Source organism: Acanthopagrus latus, chromosome 4 (assembly GCF_904848185.1).
Source record: "Acanthopagrus latus isolate v.2019 chromosome 4, fAcaLat1.1, whole genome shotgun sequence".
Classification (NCBI taxonomy): domain Eukaryota; kingdom Metazoa; phylum Chordata; class Actinopteri; order Spariformes; family Sparidae; genus Acanthopagrus; species Acanthopagrus latus.
Window position 1 is genome coordinate 20760329 of NC_051042.1, and position 22955 is coordinate 20783283.

The 22955-nt window shown below is 41.1% G+C and overlaps 2 protein-coding genes across 11 annotated transcripts in view; one reads left to right on the top strand and one right to left on the bottom strand.

Moving 5' to 3' along the window:
• The first annotated feature begins 306 nt into the window (after positions 1 to 306).
• LOC119017933 (switch-associated protein 70-like) lies at positions 307 to 14080 on the top strand. Of its 2 annotated transcripts, none has more exons than XM_037095129.1 (12): positions 307 to 953; positions 4632 to 4772; positions 7117 to 7290; positions 7390 to 7617; positions 8610 to 8756; positions 8954 to 9062; positions 9179 to 9360; positions 10392 to 10499; positions 11290 to 11456; positions 11757 to 11955; positions 12319 to 12415; positions 13512 to 14080. In XM_037095129.1, exons 1-12 carry the CDS (start codon positions 768 to 770, stop codon positions 13628 to 13630), a joined length of 1857 nt encoding a protein of 618 aa, XP_036951024.1. In that variant the 5' UTR covers positions 307 to 767; the 3' UTR covers positions 13631 to 14080. The 2 variants fall into 2 exon arrangements, with proteins under 2 accessions (XP_036951024.1, XP_036951025.1); XM_037095130.1 differs by having other exon boundaries at positions 313 to 863.
• A 5766-nt stretch (positions 14081 to 19846) lies between these two features.
• sbf2 (SET binding factor 2) overlaps positions 19847 to 22955 on the bottom strand; it is a 110304-nt gene continuing 107195 nt past the window's right edge. For all 9 annotated transcript variants that reach the window (XM_037094731.1, XM_037094729.1, XM_037094733.1 and 6 more), the window contains 3 exons: positions 22450 to 22537; positions 22240 to 22371; positions 19847 to 21253 (listed from right to left, as the gene is read on the bottom strand). In XM_037094731.1, the coding sequence (XP_036950626.1) occupies positions 21155 to 21253; positions 22240 to 22371; positions 22450 to 22537 (319 nt within the window). In that variant the 3' untranslated portion in view covers positions 19847 to 21154. The remainder of the gene's footprint in view (positions 21254 to 22239; positions 22372 to 22449; positions 22538 to 22955) is intronic.

Sequence of the window (22955 nt, forward strand, 5' to 3'; positions counted from 1 at the left end):
GCTGCATGCTAACTACAAGTAGGATTTGCTAAGTACATTGACAAGTACAAGTACTGTACTGTTCATCACACTTGTTCTGACAGCTATAGTTACTTTAAAATGGAATATTTTGCATGCAAAACACATTAAAAGCCTATAATATATTTTTTTTATTCATTTATTTTTTTTAATGAAAAGCTTACCAACAGTATGGACAAGTAGTTGAAATCATCAGTCGATTGACATTAATTTGTTTACGAGTTTTATTGATATGATTTAATACTTGAATACCAAAAACGTGGAAACATGTAGCTGGTCAAATGTAAGGGTTTACTTTAACATAAGATTACTTTTCATCAGCTTTTCATAATTTTGAGGTTTGGACACTCATTTGGGGTCATTTCTCAACCAAACCAAACTATCGATTAATCCATAATGAAAGCAGTCATGAGCTGCAGTCCTCTGCAAAGTAGCTCATTAGTTTGATACTTAAAGGACATTTATCTAATTACTAGTTGATACAGTCGGTGCAGGACTCTGACCCGTCTACTGAGTACTCCCTGCTGAAATGCAGTTGATGAGAAACCTGTGTGGCTTTGACAGCTTGTTCACAAGAGCACAAATAAAGTGAAGTAAACGTTGTGTGGCGCTGTCATCACGCTGGTCCCTGCTGCGCCACCGACATCTCGCCTGCACTTGAATGTTTGAGAGGCAAAGAAAGTGCCCCACCAACACCCAGCCGACAGACAGACAGTCACAACAGGTCCTTCTGGTGCGGCTGAGACAAAATGTGGCTTCGAGAGGAACTTTTGAAATCCATATGGCACGCATTCACAGCACTGGACGTGGACCAACGTGGGAAAGTTTCCAAATCTCAGTTAAAGGTGCGTTCACTTCTGCTTTCTGTGGTGTTGAGAAGTTCAGTCGCCATCACCAGGAACACACACTCAGACTACCTACCGGCGTGTCGAACGGTAACGTTACTTTTCGTGTCTAACGTTACGTTTGTGCGCGTGTAACGTTAACGGTCGAACGTTGACTGCGGGACAGTAACGGCTAGTGACGCACATCTCGTGGTTTTCCTTTAACAATATGACATTTTTGTGTACTCGAGTGATAATAACACGACTAAGCTCCAATGTACAGTGTTAGTTACCTTAAGAAGTGGTGGTACATTTACTCAAGTGCAATTCAGAAGGCACTGGCACTTCACCAAGCTAGCTTATTTAAACTTTGTGCTACTTATGCTCAGTGTGACACACAGTAATGTACAGTTTACATACACTTGAACATGTACATTGTAATGAACAAGTACATTTAAAAAAAAAAAAACTTTGAATATCATGAAAAAGTTATTTTTGTCCCTGTAATTTAATTCAAGACGCGAAATATTCATGTATTCTAGATTCATTACACGTGAAGTGAAACATTTCAAACCCTTTTTCTGTGTTAATTTTGATGATAAGTGCTTACAGCTCATGAAGAGAAACTAGTTTCAGCACTGTGGGCAGCTGCCAAGTCATGCTGGAAGAGGAAAATCTCCACACTGTATGGACATACTGATTTGCTTTTCCAGCAACAGTAGTAACTGGTTTGCTGATCATAGTATTTCTGTGCTCGATTGACCAGCCAACTCGCTTGACCTGAACCCCATACAAAATCTATGGGGGTATGGTCAAGAGGAAGATGAGCAGCACCAGACCCAACAATACAGCACGCTGAAGGCCACTGCCAAAACGACCTGGGCTTCCACAACACCTCAGCAGTGCTAAAGGCTGATCGCCTCAATGCCACAGTGATGCAGTAATTTGTGCAAAAGGACTGACCAATTATTGTGTGCATAAATGAATGTATTTTTCAGGGGGTCGAATATTCTGTATTTCAAAATACTTTTTTATTCTAATATTTTGAGGTAATGGATTTTGATTTTCATGAGCTGTAAACCAGGATAATCAAAATTAAACCTTGGACTTATTTCTTCAGCACGGTCCACATGTTCTTGATGGGGTTCAAGTCAGGACTTTGGGAATGCTATTTCAAAACTTAAATTATAGCCAGATTTAGCCATTCCTTCACCACTTTTGATGTGTGTTTGGGATGAATATCCCATTGGAACACCCAGCTGCACCCAAGACCCAATCTTCTGCTGATGATTTTAGCCGTTCCTGAAGAATTTGGATATAAACCTCCTTCATCATTATTCCATTTACTTTCTTTAGAGCACTAGATCCACTCGCAAAAACAGCTCGACAGCATTATACTACTACCATCATGCTTGGCAGTAGGTATGTCGTTCTTTGGGGTATAGGCCTCCCCTATTCACCTCCGAAACATATTGCTCCAGAAGGTTTTTTTTTGACTATATGATCAGCAGCAAACTTCTGTCAAGCTTTAAAGTTGCATGTCTGGAACGAGGGCTCTTGCACGGCAGCCTCTGAGCTCATGTTGATGCAAAACAGTGTGACCTCTGCACACTGACACCTGTCTCCCAGCAGGTTCTAATTAATTGCAGATTTGCTTTTTGGTGGTTTTCAGTCCACTCTTGACCATCCTGACCAATTTTATCCCAGCAGCAGGTGATAGTTTGCGTTTTCTTCCAGATTGTGGCAGTGACACAACTGTGCCCTACACTTTATACTTACAAACAGTAGTTGTGTTGTGCAGTTGATCTTGGGACGTGTAACTGCTTTTAAATGGCTCCAGGTGACTTTCCTGACTTGTTCAAATCAATAACAGGCTCTTTCAGATCAATGCCGAGCTCCTTAGTCTTTCCTATTGTAGTGTTTGTGGCTGAGTGTAGTGGGTGTATCAATCAAGCTCTACTACAATGGGCCCAGAAAAGTCACAAGCTGTTATCAGTAACAATCACTCAGAGGATGTTAAGAAGCCATGCTACAAAGAAAGTTGGAGGGACATGACTTTCTGCATCACCAAAATTGATTCTTCAAGTTGAACTATGTATATTTTTGACCAAGTAGATTCAGTCACATGTTCAGAAGACCTATAATAAGCTTGTTACTGACCCAAACATGAATGTTTTGTGAGATGTGTCCTCTCATTCCATCACAGCAAAATAAGATACAAATTGAAGAAATCATTTTAACGGCAGACTGCCATGAGATACGTGTTCTTTTAGATTGTGTGTAAACTTTCCACCATGACTGGAACTGGAGCTAAGTACTTAGCTGGTCAAGTAGCCCACTGTACTTTTTACTACATTTTAATTACTTGTTACGTTCAGCATTATTATGTTTCACACCCTTCCTACCAATTTAAAACATGAACCTCTAACTGTGTTGATTATGAATTGTTGTGATGAACCGATGGCTTACGTGCTGAGAAAATTCTTCAACTTCCTAAACTAGTTAAATATACTACTTGGATTCATGACTTGGATTAGTGGGAAATGTCTGACATTGAAAACAGGGCTGTGTTTTCTAATGTCACGAAAAGCTGACTTTTTTAGAAATATGTGATTCAGTGTCACAAACACATATTTTTTCCTAATGTAATATTTGAATGCAGGATGTGACTATTGTTATATTGTTGTATTGGTACACAGGCAATCACTACAATCGCAACACAATGTATATTTTACTGTATACTGTAGAGTTGCCAGTTTGTTGTATTGCCCATGTCAGATTCTCTGATTTGGGGCGGCTGTAGCTCAGCGGGTAGAGCAAGTTGCTGGTGATTGGAAGGTCGCTGGCTGGAATCCTTGCTCCCCTGGGGCGGAGCTTTGCTGCATGTTGAAGTGTCCTTGAGCAGGATACTGAACCCCAAAATTGCTTCTGATGTGCAGGTGGCGCCTTGCGTGGCGGCCTCTGCCATCAGTAAGGGCCCTGTGATGAGCTGGCAACTCGTTCAGGGTGTGCTCTGCCTTCGTCCAGAGAGACAACTGGGGTTGGCTCCAGTAACCCCCACGACCCCTTGAAAAGGGCGATAAAGCGGTAACATCTCCACGACCCTCACGGATAAAGCAGCAGATAATGAGATAAGATGAGAGAGATTCTCAGATTTATCCACCATTTATTTGTGTTGCCCTGATATACCAATCCTCATCGTAAAGAGGCAAACATTTAGACCACGTCTGTCGTAGTCACAGATCATGAAAAACACGTTACAGGATGCTTAATTGTGGCAGTGGCACGAAATAAGTGGTGTATTTTTGTGTGACAGCCTGGGCTTGAGTTAGTTTCCCTGCTGGGTGTGATGTCTGTGTGCCCAGTCTCACAAAGACACAGTCTGACTTCAAGGATCCTGCAGAGTTTTTCATCTCGCACATATGCTCTCTCAATACTGCAGATGGGCCAGGAAAACACTAAAAGTCCCTATTTTTGGAAATGTATTAATGGTCTTTATGTTACTGCAATAGTTTAAAGCTAATTGTCTGCCATCTACAGTTTCTACAACCACCCTTTGGACTGTTATAAGAAACTGTTTGTGAAGGAAAAAAGAAAGCTCATCTTCAAGAACAGAAGCAATGCTTGGCCAGTGATGCCTGTAAAAGTCAGTGAGAGGTTTTTGCATGTGCGGTCACAAAATCTGAAAACTGAGAGCTTCATCTATAGCTGTATATTGATGTGTCCTGAGTGTTCTTTATGTGCCTCGCTGATGTATTTTAATTCGACATTCATATTGTTGTTCTTTAGGTGCTGTCTCACAGCCTGTGCACAGTGATGAAGATCCCTCATGACCCTGTGGCCCTTGAAGAGCATTTCAAAGATGACGATAAAGGGCCTCTGTCTGACCAGGGCTACATGCCGTACCTCAACAGGTTCATTCTTGACAAGGTGGGGACAAACAGGCCCAAACATTTGAGGGACGATCGTATTCTGTCTTAAATTCACTTAATACACTAAAATTTGACAAAATAATAACAACACGGGCTGGGTATCATTTGACATTTTTTTATGCTAGTGCAAAAATCATGCTGATATCAAATATTACATTATATTCTGTTCTCAGCATCATTGTTCTGCTCTCACCATGCATGTAGGTGCATAAAGCTATGCACACACCTACAGTAAAGGTTAAAGACAGAAGTTGGCCTTTGAGGTTTTCACTGAAAGCGATTCTGAAACTGTTCTGGACAAACCATTCAATGATAGTGACATAGTGTAAATCAGAAAAAGATTTCATGAACAAGAGTTAGACAGAAGACACTGGAACCATGGGTTAGTACAGTAACACAAGATTCACAAAATTAAAGGGCTTTTCACTCTGCATATCTTTAACCCAGGACTGGGCTCAGAGCTCACCTGGGATAACCATGTCCCCCTTTCATACACACTCATTAACCTATGCCATGGGTTTCACATTGTTACATTTTAGCCACATGTTAAGTAAATTTTCATGGGATAAACTTGCAAACCCTTGGGTTAGCCTACTTTGTAATGTGCCAGTGTGAAAGCTTTCTCAGCCTGCGGCTCACGGCTCTAAGAATCCTTTTAGCCCTGGGCTGCGTGCCGTGTTTAAAGCCTGATTGTCTCTCATGCCAGAGAGAGTCAATATTGATTCGATTTCTGCATTAGCAAAACATTAACCTTTGCCAGCTAGTATAATGGATGGCTTGGTTAGCAGTGAACTGACTGCAGGGAAACTAAATCACATATCAACTTTCATGATAACAGCTAATAAAAAAAAAATCCCATATGTAATCTACAACAATGATGTTTTGAGATTAGATGACAGATACCTGTCTGTAGTTGACAAAATGTTCGACTGAAACGGTTTGAGTTATAATTTGAGTTTGGTGTAGCTCTTAAAATCAGGCTTAATAATGTTCAGGGTCTTCAATAGCAGCTGCATTTGTTCGGCAGCATGGTAGCTAGTCCATACTTCTGCTTTCTGTTCAATATATTTGATAAAAAATTATTGGCTGGTGATTCATGTAGTGGCTGTAGTGCAAATGGGTTAATGGCACATTTGCAGTTAAGGCAGTTTAAAGAGGCCTGTTTTGTGTAATGTTCTACTGGACCCCATGGGTGGCTTTGTGGTGAAGTGCAGTCTTTGTCGCTGTGAAATAACGTTTGTTGGGAATGTGTTAGCAAATCCCATATATGATTTTACTGCTTACATGGGAGCTCAGAGACCTCCTAATGAGTGCTCAGCTCCCCCCGGCTCCCACATAACTCGAACCCTGAACTGAACCAACTGCTGCTGTTATACAGTCACAGTTTTTCTCCCAAAGCTTTTTTTGTTTTCTAACAAAAGGAGCTGAATTTCTAAATTATTAAACGTTGTCCAAACAAAGGCAGCTGTACAAGGGCGTTGTATAAATAACTTCCAGTCGGGAGCTGTCTGATCAGAGAATAGGCTCAAAAATATTAGAAATCTGACCAGACATTCAATGCCAGTTTTTGGGACTTGACAGCTCTCTATATATGATATATGATATATGATGTGAAGAAAACATTTGCATCAGTACAACTAAGTAATAACCTTTTATACCTTACTTTACTTACGGCAAAGCTCTTGTTTATGCTAAACATTTGCACTCTGCCATAACCAGCTCGCAATAGCTTTTTTAAAAATGAACAGAAAACTAACTGCACAGTTTCATAAATAGCAGAAATAGAACAAACCAACACACACTGCTTTTCCTGGAAACTGGATGACACAGATTCGTCTGACTAATCATGACCTGTTCTGGTCTGTAGGAGAGGAAATGGTTCAAACCACTTCTACTCAGAGTAACAGTGTCTATCATCTATTCATTGGTTGTGTTACAAATCCAAAACTTGTAGATGAAATTAGTTACTTTCTGTTTTACATTCTTTGCAAAATAGTATAAGAAAAACAGGCAGCCCATACAGCTTAGTGGCCGAAGTGTGAAACACTGCTCACACATCTGTTGAAGTGTAGCAACACTAACTCCCATGTCAGTCAGTAAACTGCTTGAGTTTCACTCTTTGCACTTGGAAGCTGTTTTCTTGCCTTTTGTCTCGTAGGCTCTGACTTGAATGAAAATTAGGCATTTAATTGCATCAGGTTTGTACCTCACATCCTGCAGACTCGAGGTTTTGAAAGGAGACAAACACCAGTATCCTGCTTAGCATTTGTAAACACACTGCGCTCACTGGTGCTGACCAGTTTGACTTTGACTCCAACTGAATGCTGCATTTTTATTCCCAGGTACGGGAGGAGTTTGATGTGCTGGAGTTCAACAAGATGTGCTGGACTCTGTGTTACAAGAAGAATATCTGCACTAAACATCTACTCATCTCAGATGACGATGCGTTCAAAGTCTGGTGCATTTTCAACTTTCTGTCGGAAGAAAAATACCCACTCGTCATCATTACTGAAGAGGTGAGGAAGAGAGGAATTAAAGCAAACTAAACACCTGAACAAAGAGTAGGTATATTTCCTGACATCCCCCTAAGCTCTTTTTCTGGTCCCTCTCTCTAGATTGAGTATTTCCTGCATAAGCTGCTGGAAGCCATGGGAAGCGGATGGAGTGAGGATAAGTTTTCAGATTACAAGCTGCAGCTGAGCAAAAAGAAGAACTGCCTGACAGCCTGGGAGCTGATTGAACTGGTGGGGATGGGTTACTTCAGCAAGGGCTTGAACCGCCAGACCCTGTCTATGGGCATCACAGAGGTCTTTCAGGAACTCATACTGGATGTGCTCAAGCAGGTTAGACAGCACATTGATCTCTTGTGTACTGTGTATTCCCTTAGTTGAAAGAAAACGCTGCATGTTCCTCTAAGTCGCCTTCATTTGTTACAGCACACTCAACAGCAGTATGTATTATCAGCAATCGGCTCTTATTGAACTTTTTGGTGCTTTAAAGCTTGTGGCCTTCATCAGCGTCATCCAAGGCCACAAGCCAAAGTGCACTGGACTTACAGTAAAGTTGTTGTTGTTTTACCTGACTTCTCCATACATCTTGGGAGTAGGTGAAATTGTTTCAGAAACCCTTACAGCTCGACAGCTACTGTATGCACAGCGCAGGCTCCCCTAAACCCGCAGACACTATTCAGTGCTAAAATCTTCAAATATAAGAACATGTGTCAAAAGACGAAGAAAATATAGAAAAAGGGAACTTCATTAGAGTGGCTAAATCATGAGCCCAGATGAGGACCTAGATTTTTTTTTTTTCCTTAAACAAATAACTGTTTTATTAAAAATTGTATCTATCTAATTTTAATCTATCTTTTGTTTTTAAGTAGATCATGTAAAATCAGATCATTTTCCCAAAAAGAGGAAATAAATAACACAATATTGATTGCCACGCTTCTGATTGTAGTAGGGTTTTGTGCTTTGATTATACAGAAAATGACATAGATTGATAAATATTGTCTTATTATTCAATTATGGTTTGGTTTGGCAGAAACAGTCAATACATTGATAGATAAACTGTATATACTACAACAAGTGTGTGACAGTAGCTGATCTCCTTTTCTGGGATATTTCACATAATCATCTATTTATTGATAAAACAGCTTTACTAAAACTCAACTCTAACGCTCTATGTAATTAATACATATTACATCTACAGTATATTATGTAATGTCTGTGTGTATTCCATACTTAGCATAACTTTTTCTTTTTAGCATATCACAGTAATAAGGTGACTCATTAGGTCTCTCAGGTGTGTTTTTCCCTCTCCACACTGTATTTTAAAGGGCTACATGATGAAAAAAGGCCACAAAAGGAAGAACTGGACCGAGCGCTGGTTTGTCCTTCGACCCAACTCAGTGTCATACTACGTCTGTGAGGATCTTGTGGAGAAGAAAGGAGACATCATTCTGGACCGGAGTTGCTGTGTGGAGGTTAACAGTCCAGCTGTGTAAATTTATTTATGTCAGGAAATGTTGTTTTCTACATGTAGTGTGTAGTATTTAATGTTAAAATCATTCTGTTGGGCTGTATTAACTGAATAATCTGAAGTTATCATGAGTGCATTTTCTTGTTTTTGTTTTGTACCTTAAGTATAATGTGAATGAAAGTGTCATTTTCTCTGCTGCAGTCTCTGCCTGACAAAGAAGGAAAGAAATGCTTGTTTATCATCAAGTGCACTGATAAAAGCTTTGAGATCAGTGCATCAGATAAAAAGAAGAGGCAGGAATGGATTCAAGGTAATGAGTTAGTAACTTTCAACTGTACTGTAACTTCCTTTTCACCATCAAGAGTCTTGTCATCTTTGTCAAATTTTTTGAAGCGCCACAGTTATACTCACCCTATCTCACTGCAGCTATTCAAACATGCATCCAGCTGCTGAGGTTGGGGCTGCTGTCACCACACCGCGAGTCTCGACTGAGGCGCAGGGAGCTCCGGCAGAGGCAGCAGGTGGAGGAGGAGGACCTGGCAGTGAGGATGAAGCAGCTCCAGTTGGCCAATGACAACAAACAGAGACAGCTGGAGGCTATGAGAAGGGTACTGATCCACATTTGATACTTAGACAGACTTCGAGGAGGAGGCTATCACACCTTGTTTGGTGGATTGTTAACTGCATGTCATGTTGTAGTGTGTGATGTGGAGATGTGGAGAATACAAGCTGCAAATGTCATGCAAATCAGATGATATGTCTCTGAATTAAAAGTGTTAAAAAGTGTCAAATCTGTAGGATGAGTTCGTATAAGTACGAGGCATAGAAATGTGATACATTTGGTGACTTTTAGGGTATGTTCAGGCCTCCAAAACTGCAGAATAATAATAGGAAAGAATTCCTGCGGATACAATCGGTCCCTGCAGGTTGAGATCTGCTCGGGCCCTAATTCTTATGAAGAGTTTTCACTTTCTCTCTTTATGTTGAGTTTCAGAAATCGTTTTTTTTCTCCTAGTTGGTTTAAATAGTCCTAAAGACGAGCCAGATCTCTGATTTATCTCATTCATGACCTGGGGGTTGGTGTAACTCCATTACAAGCAAGGAAAGTCCACTTCCCTACATTCTCTCAGAGCCTGGATTAAAATAACCTTCATACAAAACGGGTATAAAAATGCTTTATGCGGCAGAACGCTCACAGCGAAAAGGGAAGTAAAACCTACTATGCAAACGAATATTTATCAGAGGCACCTGCGAAAAGTGCTCAACATATGGTGTTCAGAGCTGTAGCTGATCATGATGGCTTCTCACTTCTCTTTTTTTACCCTGACAGATGTTTGTTTTTGATTTTTTCAAATGACAAAAGGCCAATTATTAATCATGTGGGAAGTAACGTTGCAGCTTTTGAATGCTTCACTGTTACGCTAAATACACCCTGGTGTTACTCAGTAATATATTTTTTAAAAGATACAAGAACAGTAAACAGTAGACTTGTAGTCTTTATTATTTGACGTCATTAATCACTCCAAAGTTTCTCTATTAAGACACATTTGTTTTATAATGGGGTGTATTCCTCGTAGCCTTGTGTGGCCTCCAGTCAAGCAGAAAGGTAACACCTTTTTCTTTTTTTTATGCTTCACAGAAAATGGAGGAGGCTGCGGCGAGAGGAGCGATAGAAGAACAGAGGAGGAAGAAGACTCAGGAGGACCTGCAGGATCGCTACAGACTGGACCTGGAGAGAGAGAAAATGGTAACCACCTTGTTTCAGTCTGCTTGCCACAACTCTGCTCCTCAGTCCTGATCATGTGGGCTGATGAGTGTTGGCATATGTGGGGACACAAGGTCTTACACAAGGTTTCAAAAGAAAACTAATGAATCTGGACTTTTTCAGTTTGTCTTTTTTTGGCTCAATCCTTCCAGGAAACACGAGATAAAAAGAAGTTAAATGATAAATCCCATGATGTTGAGTCATCTTTTGCCTGAGTGTCGAAATGCACCGATTTATGAATCATCGCCTTACTTCAGTAAAAATGGATGAGTTCACCCAAAAATGAATACTCAGTCATTATGTACTCGCCCCCATGCTGATGGAAACATTTCTGAAGCTTTTGGAGCATTCACCTAAAAAACTGAAGTAGATGAGAAATTTTTGAGGATTCTTTTATAATGTAAAGAAACAACTGAAAAAAATGACTCCATACAGTTAAAAGAAGAAGCATTTGAATAGATGTCATTTGCACAAATCTTCATTATAGCTGCAAAGCTAAAAGCGTCCATCTCGTCTGAAGAGTAAATAATGACTACATTTTCATTTTTTTGGGGGGGGGGGGGGGGTGTTAGATAAGAAAAATAACATTGTTCACTCAAGTGAGACTGAATTGCTGCAGCAACACACAGGCTAAATGGCATGTAGTTAAAGCAAGTAGAGCATATGTTACATTACAGTATGAAATGTAAAGATTTACACTGGATTCAGTTGTCTGGTAGGAAAGAATGTGCATCATTATGTTACATATGTGTGTCGGTGCGGCCTTCTTCAGGTGCGTCAGCAGATGGAGGAGCAGATGGCTCAGAAGTCCAGTGAACTGGAGCTGTACCTGCAGCGCGTCCGGGAGCTGGAGGACATGTACCACCGGCTGGAGGAGGCCTTAGAGGACGAGAGGCAGGCCAAACAGGATGAGGAGGCCATGCGCAAGCTGCAGGCCAGGTCTCACACACACACACACACACACACACACACACACACACACACACACACACACACACACTGACATATTGTACAGTAGACACAATCATATGAAGACCTGAATGATATTATGCAAACCAGTTTACAGCTATATATGTGTATATATATATATATTTAAAGATGTTAATTTACTATATATCATCACAGATCTGTTGACATTTTTGGAGCTGCAGTTAGTAGTCGTGTTCCATTGGATTTTCCGTAGGGAGGTTATTATAGTTAAAGACATTTTAAGCATCATTTCTGTGTTTTCCATCACAGGCTGCTGGAGGAGGAGGCAGCCAAGAGGGCAGAGCTGGAGCATATCCACCTGCAGCAGCAGAGGGCGCTGTCCCAGACCGAGGCCGAGAAGCAGGAACTGATGGCCGAGCGTCTGGCCAAGGAGAGAGACCTTCAGGCAGCCATGCAGCAGCTGGATCGACTGGAGAGGGAGCGTCACGGAGCGCTGGAGCAGTACGAGGTCAGGTCACACATGTGGAGGTTTACAATGAGACACAAGGAATCTCCTGTCAGTGTGGAAACTGTCCTCTGGCATCTGAAAAATACTTCTGATCTTTTCTCCCATTTCACAGACGGCACTTTTCTTGCATCTGGTAATCGACAAAAGCATGTTTGTTTTATTTTTTAAAATTCCTTTAATCCATCAAAATCTTGACTCATTAAGGAAGAAGGATCATAGTTAGTCACATCAGCAGCTGCACCCCCTGCTGGATGAGTTGTGTCAAAATATCCTCCATCTCATTTATCTTCTCTCTTACATCAACTCAGCATTCATGTCTGATTCCATTCATTACCTCTCTCACTCTCTCGTTGTCTTACTCAGGAGGTGTCCAGGAAGCTTGAACGAGCAGCGAACAAGACAAAGACTTGGAAGGACAAGGTGGCCAAACATGAGGGGCTGGTGCGTCTCATCCAGCCAGGTAGAAAAAAAATGATGCTGCTCCTTAATAACAGCTGTTTAAATTGTGAATTAACAGCATTTAGTTCATGGAAATTGTTTTTCTTTTTTTTATGTGTTTTTGAAACATTTTTACAATGTAATATTCCCAAATTTGAGTTAATGCCATACTTATGGAGATATCTGCCCTCAAGCAGTTCCCTCTTTGGGTTACTATTCTCCTGTTTTTCTCTTTTATGAGATTATTTCCACACATTTATCCCTTTTTAGTTTCCACAACCTGTTTCTGGCGCTGCACCGCCTGTAGTCCACCTTACTGTTGTGCATCGCCTTCTCTGTGAGTTAGTGAGAAACTGGCAGAGAAGTGAAAAAGAGAAAGTAATACTCAAGGAAATTACAGAAGTCCTGGAAAGAAAGAATTCATGTTTTAAATGCCTCCACACCGTTGACATTCTTGGCCATTACTTAAAGATTAATTATAATTATGACAAAAGTTTACACAAACGTCTAGCAGGATAAAATAATAAAGCTGACATTTTATATCAGAAATGTCAAAGGTTAACTTCCATGTGACATTATATCATTCTGCAAAACATGATCTGGCAAAGTGAACTGTGAACTTATTATTCTGTTAATTTCATTTGCTGATTCTCACCAGAGTGCAGACTACATTTTTGTGGCAAGGACACCCAGACCACCACTTAAATTTCAAAATCCTCCTTATTTCTGAGGTCTGAAATTTGCACTTGATGGTCCAAAGTAGAACACACCGCTGTCAATACTTTTTCTTCTTTCTGTATAGTCTGTACTGTATGTAGGTCCTCTCAGTTCCAGTTAGGTCAGATCTTGATATTTTAGACATTGGTGAACCTTCAGCTTTTAGGCAACAGTATAGCAAAGGCTCTCTTTTGTTTCAGCACCTTGACCTAATGGTCTTTCCAGTTTAGTGTGGATGACCTGGAAGGATTCAGAATGCTGCACCTCACCATCACTTAACATCAGAGGTTGTCTTCATTAAAGCAACCTTATGTTAGAATTTGTATTTTGTGTGATGAAATGCATGATGGGTGATTAGTTTGTAAGTTATCCCTCCCTTCTCTTATAACTGGGTCTTTTAGGTAACAAGGAACCTCAGAGGATCACCAACTGGGGTCCGGCTTCATTCACCGACGCCGAGCTGGATCTGAGGAAGAAGGTGTGGCAGGAGAGGAAGAACCAGGGTGCTCAGGCTCAGTGAACAGATGGATCACACGCTGATGAGGAAGACGCTGATTGTAATTAATGTCAGAGCCCAAACTGCTACATTCAGAGGCTGAAGAGGTCGGATAACATGAACTCACTGAGCCACAGGAAACAGTTTTACTGATTAAACTGATTATTTTTTACAGGTGAGATAGACTGCATGTCATCAGTTTCTACAATAACAAAATGTAAAGGACTAAACACTTTTTTTCTGAATTTTAAAAAGTAGTTTGACAAAGTAATCTTGAGTAAAGTTCTGCTTTATAGCATTTTTGTTGGCTTCTGATCTTCAGCAGCAGAACCAGTTTACTGAAGAGCTGAGCTGACAATCAAACATGTGGTTAAGAGCACCTTTAAAATATCCAGTTAGTGGACCTTGAGTTGAGACTGTGGTTGTAGTTTAACTACTTTGCATTTTTTTTCATGTTTTTTTTTTTTTTTTTTTACACAACCTTGTTGTGACATAAAACTAGAGACCAACATGGAGCTTTTTACTGACATCCGGCAGGTCTAACAGTAGAAACATTCTCAACTCTAGCTTGGTTTTCTTCGTCATCACTACGGTGAAAAGATACAGATAAACAATAAAATGTTGTGTATTTTTTATGAATGTGGACGGCTTGTTTCATTTCGAGTGTGTGTTCGATGATTCTGTGATCATGGTGAAGAGTGTCCACCAGGTGTCAGCATAGGAACAGGATCATCTGTGAGTTATAAACTGAGCTGGTGTGCTGGTCCTACAGGAGCATGTGGCTTCATAGATCATCTCTGAACACTTTCCAACGCTCCTGTCGTGTCAGCCCCAAACCTGTTTGTTCCTCCTGCAGCCGTGAATCTCAAACCGGTCAACACTACAGAATTTTACATATTCAGAGGTCTAAAAAACACTGTCTAATATGACTGGAACATAGTTGATAGTTCATGAAGTACCTGTAGGGATGCACCGATCTGACTTGCCAGATGGATATTCACCTGATTAAGCAATCAGATATCAGCCATGACATGACCGTTTCACATATAAATATAGTTATAGTTTCTTCAAAAATGTAATTGTGAAAATAAGTGTTTCTGCGTGGGCAGCTCATTATTTCAACAACAACAACATTATTACAAAGCTCCAGTATTCTGAAAAAGGCCCTGCTGGTTTGAAATCCTATTTGTCCACCAGCCATTTATCATGAAATGCCCCTTTCTCTGAAAATGCTAATTTTTTTCTGTAAATGACTGCCTTACTTGTCTTTTACTGATTGGGAGTCATTTTATTTATTAGCTTTAGGGTGAGATGGTTAGTTAGATGCAATGTATGGTGTGTTTTAGCAGAGTGCAGGTGGGGAAAATAACCAAGAGAGTCTGTGGAGATTTGAAGCAGTGTGCATTGTCCAGTGATGGCATGGCAGTGTTTTCACTATGGGTTAACGTAGCTGCTGAATTCAGTTTTCAGTGCCCGGCGTTCCCTGACGTCACGTCACTGTACAGAAAAAGTTCCATCCAGAGTTCCATCCAGATTTTAAATTTGCATAAAAAGAGACCACTGGTATCAGCTTGATACTCGCTATTGACAAACTCTCATCAACTGAGTTGAGGTATCAGAATCTGTAGATTAGATAAAGAAAAGTTGGATCGTTGCCTCTTTATTTCCCTGCCTGTTTCTCTGACAGGCCTTCGTGCTTTGTACAATATTATGACGAAACAAGGTGACTCACACCCCGTGCACCGTGTGTCTCGGTGTCAAAACACGAGTTGGTGCAACAAAGGAGGACTGTTCTCACACGTACACCTCACCTTTGTCTTTTCTTCACCCTCACGTTTGACTGGCAAAACACACAAAAAAACACCGTAACTGGATGAAAATATCAGCTGTGGGTACTTGTTTGTCTCGTGTCCGCACAAAGAGCCTCTTTGCCGTCTCAACCCACTTGAATGTGTCCCCTCTTTAAGAGGTGAAAGCAAAGAGATAGTTCACCTTGAGTTCAGAGTTGTCAGAGGCGGAGATAAGAACGTGTATTCATACACTGATCCAGCAGTCAGCACAGTGCAGATCTCTTTATACCGGTGGGCCGCTGATAAGATCAGATATAGAGACAGATTGCCCAAATCTCTGAGCTAATACTGTAACCAGGAATGAGGTTTACCACCAAAACAGATCATGTCATCCACATAGCTTCTCCTTTCATGGATGTCTTTGTTCCTTAAGTGGGGCACCAGGACACCGTGTTAGATAAAACACAGAAATATTCAGAAAGATTGCAATAAACAGCTTTTGACCGAGCAGCAGTTTGTTCTTTAGTCAGTTTAGCAAATATGCTAGTGCTTCAATTTAAATGCCATTAAACAGCAACACAGAGTGAACTAAGAAGGCCGCCTACCTTCGAACTATTAACTGACACCTCATTTGACCAGTTAGGAGCTTCTATGCCCACCCTGTGGCCTGCAACCGCCAGTGAGTGATTTCATAGATGAGAGACCAGCTCTTTGTTCCCCTGTCCCCTCTCTGCTGAGCCACTCACATGCCAGCCTCCGGATGACTGAGGCATCATGTAGCCAATGAGATTTCAACTCTTTCAATATATAATTTAAATACGTTTTAAAGCATTAAACTAGGAAATTATGCAAGATCATGTCATTTTATGACATTTTCTCATCACACAATATTTGTTTTTGACTATTTAATACAAAGTGTAAAAAAGGAAATAAAGATTCCTTAATGAATTTAATGCTCCTGTTTCTTTCAGGTAGGGGTATTTTGAGGGCACAAAATGGATTTTTTTCCCGCACGTCTCATGGATATTTAATCAGAAAAACAAGTGTTTATTGTTAATTTTTGGTGATACTGTCAAACTTGGATGATGTAGGGCTACATGATGTAGATCCATCGTGTTTCGACAGGCTTTTTTACCGTCTTCAAACTCCTATTGCTCAATGACAAAAGCACCGACAGAGCTTTAACCTTTCAAAAGTGAGCGAGTTCTCCAAATGCTTCAACAACTGCCTTGAGTTAACTTTGTGCTGGACGCGATGGACGCATTAAGATAAATTTACAAACATTTCCAGGAATGGTAACAGGTTTGGTCGGGTGATAAATAGTCTAATAGTAATTAGATTTGCTGTTCACATTTCTTCCATGAGAGATATTTATATCTCTGAATCTGAGAAAAATGTGGCGCCCTTTTTTTTTCTAGACTATTCTCAGAATTGTGAGTGTCTAATCTCTGTGGCTAACTTGCACAAGCCCCCCGGCATACCAAAAATAAGGATGTCTCATAGCTGTCTCACCCTCGCCCCCATGTGACCGAAAAGCACTCTAATGCCCAGAACCAATTCATCTGATTCCCATCCAAAATGTCCTCATCGAAACTGATTTGAAACAGGAACATTTTTTGGGATCGTCTGCTGGGTGAAAAAATGTCTGGCAGATGCCTGTTTTCTGGGTTAGATGACTTCCCACAGTGACCTCACAGCCCTGAGCGTTTCACATGGTTGAATGGACTCTGGGTTTAGCTGTGCAGGGAGGCTGCGGGTCACTCACCACGGCAAGTGAAAAACATCAGGGCCTCAGACGAATAACTCGAGGAAACGCAGAACCCGCCCCCCCCCCCCCCCCCGACAACATTCCCTTAAAGCTGTAAATCAAACGGTAATTGTGCTTTTCTATTCATGGATGATCGGGTGGTATCCGGATAAGATCATCTGGAGCGCCGCTGATTCACACATCTGATGATTTCCCAACTAGACCCCCATGTGCTGCAGGCAGCTGACATCATCCTGATTTCTAGGGTGGGACGGGATGATGTTCAAGTACATGAGATCAGTGTTTGGAGCTGTTGCGGTGAGTTTTGGAGCAGGTGCCCCCCCGAGGGGCCCCTGAGACATGTGGCCCCCTCAGCAGTGAATCAGCTTTCACACTGACCACGTTGCAGAGGCACCCAGGACGTGGAAACTTGTGCACAGCCTGCATTCATGCAACCACAGGGCTACATGGATAATAGGATTTGGAGGACCAATAAAATAAATCAGTATCATCTGTCACTTGAGTATTTTCGGGGCCCGTGGAAAGGTCGATCAGCTTACTTTTTCTGTGTTTACTGCAGCTGTGAGTCTACAGGAAGAGTTCAGGACCCAAAACCAACAGAAATGTGCAATCTTGAAATTTACAGACTGCTTCTGATTTGTCTGTTTATGTGAAAGCAGTGGGGCTTTCAGCCAACTTAGACTTATCACCAAGATCAGCAGCTACACAAGATCACAGTTACACAGCACTGAAATTTCATTCCGAGGGGATAACGTATGATTTTTATCAGGAATTTCAGAGAAGAAATCACTCAGCTATATTGTCCAACTCACGTCAGGGCTACGCAAAACTGAACATCTTTCATCCTGCGACACCTTTAACACAACAAACTTGCACAAATCTGGAGCCAGTCGGAGGAACACAGTTATGATCTGAGTGAAACGGCTCTCGAGTAAGAATGCCATTTCTGAGGAGGAAATTATTCATATCATGCCATTCCTCACAATCCTGCTGGATAACTTCCGCTTCAGCCCTCTATTCCTGGGCAGAGGTCCTAATCTCCGTACCCAAAGCAAGAGGCTAAATATGGAGAGGACTGCCAGAGGCTCTGCCCAGATGTTTGCCTGCTGCAGCCCTGCACCTGCTGCCAGTACGAGCCAGCTGGGAGGTCGAGCTGGTCGTTCTCCCAAACCCTCCCACTGCTAAAAAAGCCCCCTCTACTCTTCTTGTGACCCTTTGCTTGCTGTCAGAGACAAACCTTTCTGTGACCACAGGAGTCACATTCTGAGCCGCCACCCAGGCGCCTGAGAATCAGAGCCGGGGCCCCTGCCCAGTCCCATATTCAGTGCTGGCAACCGAGACACGCATCATCATTGTCTCCAGGCCCTGTTGTTGGCTCCGAGCAAAAAAAAAAAAAAAGCAGCAGTGTCCGATTACCTTTCATTGACAGAAAAACTTTAATAGAGACGGTGTGTTTGTAGGAGGCCAGAAAAACACGGCAATTAAAAATGGTCTAAGTTTCCTTCCTGTATCCTGTGATGAGACGACGAGTCTACAGTGAAGGAGTCCAAACTTTTAACCTCGGAGGGGCAAAAACTGAAGCAGAATGGTGCCAACACCCACTGCTGTACTGTTGATAAAAATCCATTGTTCCCTAAACTGACTGACAGCCTGCGTTAAGTGTCACTCAACCTACTGAAAATGGAAAAAAAATAATCAATGATTAGGAAACAAATATACTGGAAGAACACTATCACAACACAACAAATAAAAACCAAAAAAGCACAAACAGCCATTTCTATGATCATCTTTTAAATTTATCTTCATGATGCTTCTTTCAACACTGACATGATGACAGGCGAACAGCCCTGGTCTACATCAGACTACATTCAACATAGCCAAACTTTTTTGCGTGAGCTGGCTCGATAAAATCTGAAACCCTTGTCAGAGATAACAAACAACTTGCCTTGTTGGATGCCTGATTCAAAAAGCAGCACTGTTGCTGCAAGTGAGTCAGGAATGCAAGCAGAAAATTATTAATGATGGAAATTCATAAGTGTGTATATTTATGTTTTTTTTTCTCATGTGTGAAACCAAGTCAAATGAAAAAAAAAAGAAAAAACTTGGTATTAAACTTAGCTAAATTTCTTATTTTTGCATGAAAAAAAATCAGAAGTCATTAGAAGTCTGAAGTCATTACCTGATGTAATTACATGAGTATTCAGTGATCATAGGTTGAGGCACAGACACATTCAAACTCTGCCTTGGTCCCGATCTCGCCTACACAAATGTCGTGAATGAATCAGGGTCAAACCAAGTTGTTGGTTCCCAGATAATTTAAAGTAGGCACATTGCTGTAGAACAACTAACTACAAAACCATGTCAAATTTCTAACATTTCTACAGACGTACGTGTGATTAAACTAAGAGAACTCCAGTACATCTCAAGAGTCTTCCTAAAGATTCTCTTTCTGTATTTAATAATTTTAAATGAATAACTGGAGCGAGCAACAATTATTACACATTCCTAAACTGCAGTAGCAAATGATCAACTAATGCTTCAGTAATAATGTGAAATAATAAAACTGTCAATAGCATCATAATATTTTTTACTTTCACCAAAGAATCCGACAACTTCTTCCAGAACTGTCAGCAGCACAACTAATGGGTAAAACGTTTGATATTCACAGTAAACACAAACAGATCATTTCAAGTATGTTTGGTTTATTTCCAAAAAAATTAGTGTCACCACAAAACATGGTACAAAGATACAGTAACAAAAACAAAAACGCCTCTGACATCTTTGAATAGTTTCACTTGCGTTCTTTTCTTCTTTTTTTAATGAAACTGTATAGGGTTGCACAAACAGAACAGACGAGACGAGGATCTCTGAAAACCATGACGTCCTACAAGATATATCCATTTACTTCTTTTTTTTAAAAGCCCTTAAAAGACACAGAACCTGCCAGAGCAATGTTTCATCACAAACAGGGAACAGGCCACTCAGGTTGTTTTTTTTTTTTTGCACCAGCTAACGACACATTTAAAAAAAGAAAAAAACAAAAGAAGACTTGTTGGTCACATTAGGCTGAAGGTTAGAAAAGTATACTCATGTTTCAGTACATACAGTATATAAAATGAAATGTCACACGGGTATTTACAGAAACACTTGAAGCCACCACACGGACACAAGTTACACTTTTAATAAAAAATAATAATAATTTACATTACACAGGACAAACGTGTTATCCAGAAGTCAACGAACATTCGACAAAATAGAGAAAAACAAAACAAAACAAAAAAATGTTGCTTATTTAAATAGAAAAAACATGTCAGGTAACTCTTTTGAACTCACTGTGCAAATTCTTCTTATTTAAACTGTCGAGGAAAACGTTGTATGTACATTGTAAAGTTAATGCCTTTAGCCTCGCTGTCTGCGTCTGTTAGAAAATCTATATCTGATAAGGAGTGCATACTTTAGAGTGAAGTGCAAACAAATTGCTTTTTCTCGTGTTGTGCATTAAAATCTCTGAGTTTTTGGCGGTTCATACGTTTCTCTTTAAGCAGCAATAACCTCTCCTCGTAGTAAAATATCTGATAGAAATTCTTTTATAGGCTATCTTCTAGTTTTAGTCTAAAATTGAACCCACAGTTTGAATGGCCAGTGATATTGCTTTGATCTATGTACAGCTTAAGTAGGATAACATTTCCTTGTCAGTGCAGTCCACTAGAACATCAGCTTATCTCCGCTTCATCCCTGTCGGCGGCACGGAGGAGGGAGCTGACAGCAGAGACGAGTGTTCGACTGAAGCCGAGTGACGACAGCCTGACCAGGCCGCCAAGTAACAGGCGGAGAGGATTCATCCTCCGACACCAGGCACTTTGTTCACTGTGGTCCCCGAATTTAAGACATCTGAAAGCTGAGTCGAGCTCACGTCCTGTCTCTGCTCCCAACCACCTGACGCCACCTCCAACGTCCACGCCGTCATCTCAGTCTCTAAGGTTTTGCAGCTCAGGCGTCAGAGATGCAGTTCTGGATCTTGTCTATCCACAGCTGAGCGCTGGGCGCGTCTGAGGCGCAGAAGTTGTAGACTCGCTTGCTGGTCTTTAGCTGGAGGATATAACAGACAACGAGGGTTAAATGGGGGGACTGAACACAACAGGTCACGGTGCTGTGGGGAAAACTCTGGAGCAAGTTCAACGTAGCCAAACTTTTTTTTTTGCGTGAGCTGGCTCGATAAAATCTGAAACCCTCGTCAGAGATAATGATCGTCACGATGCTGGTTATCAGCTTGCCTTGTTTGATGCCTGATTCTCGTAAGTGTGTATATTTATTCTTCGACTAACTGCACGCTCCTTCCTCACATTCCTCAATACAGACCGGTGTAGCGTTGACGTGTTTTTGCAGGCTAATCTGGAAGTTTGTGATATTTTGGATTATCAGCGAAAACAATCTCTGTTTATGTTAGTTTATGTTACTAATACCTTTTGTTCAGTAAGATGATCTCCACAGATGAACACCACTTAATGATTTTTGAAGCATTTGCTTCATCTAACTTGTGGTCACATGGTTTAAACGTCACCAACACTAAGTGTCTGACTACCAAATTACTATAGAATTCATTTATTCATAGAGGACTTTTTTTCATAGCCAGTGAGAGCAGAAGACAAGGGAACATTTTGAGTGTGACATGGAAAAAACTGGCCATAGGTTCAACAAAACCTTGTTAACTCACTCGAGTTGCTTTGTAGTGCAGCCCTCTCACTGCAACACTGAAAGAAATGTTCACCTCTCATGTCCAGATGTGCTCTGCTCACACGCAGCTCTTCCCTCTGCAGCACTGTTTTTATGCAACAGGTCTATTTTTGCGGAAGGAACTTCAATTTTTTGAATGTGTGTGTTTTATTTGTGTTGTTAATTGTTTTTTTTATTGTTTGTGTCATCACTTATCCACCAGCCTGAGACGCAAAATGAAGCTATGGTTGCTCTTCTGCTACTAAACAGTATTGGTGATAAGATGCTGGTAACATACAGCCAGAGATATTAGTTTTGCTCATCTGAAAACTGAGCATGTGAGAACAGTCTGATGTACTCACGTCAAAGAAAGCCTTTTCACTGATGTGTTTGGGAGCTCCTATAGTCGGGGCGGCGATCACCACCGACTCCACCTCGGCCAGGTCGATATGGCCTCTGCAGTTTGTGTCCTCCCCGGTGTCGTAGTACCTCATCTGTGAAGACGAGAACATTAAACCCCTGGCAGCCCGACCTGTCGCTCAGGTGAAGGTTTCAATGTTCAATTCGCTCACCTGGTGTTTTGTGATGTCCAAGACGAACCAGCGAGGCTTCCAGCCTTTCAGCAGCGCTCCACGTTTGTACAGGATCCCCTCGTAGGACCTGAGAAACAAAGGTGCATTCACGCCGAATGTTATGTCTCAGCACTGTTTGAGTCACATGAACAATAATCCTCATCATCTTTGTTATTTTTTGACTTTTAAGTCTTGATCAAAATCAGGTAGGGCTCCATCTCTGCATCTGTTGCAAAGAAAGCAGAAGAAGGTCACGAAGTCCGGAAGAGCCTGTTTCTCCATATGTACAGTATGTACGCTATGTTTGGACATTGTGTTCCCGTTATGTAAAGAGGCCAAAACTGGGTATATATGTCTTCCTTCAAGGGTCTCTTGTAGATCCCTGCTCTCATATTTCAGCTTTCTTCAAGCTGTGGAACGCATTTCCATCTGAAGCACCATGTTTGAATGATCAGCCACGACCTGTCAAGACGCTTCAATGCAGACGTGACAGGTTCTAAATGTTC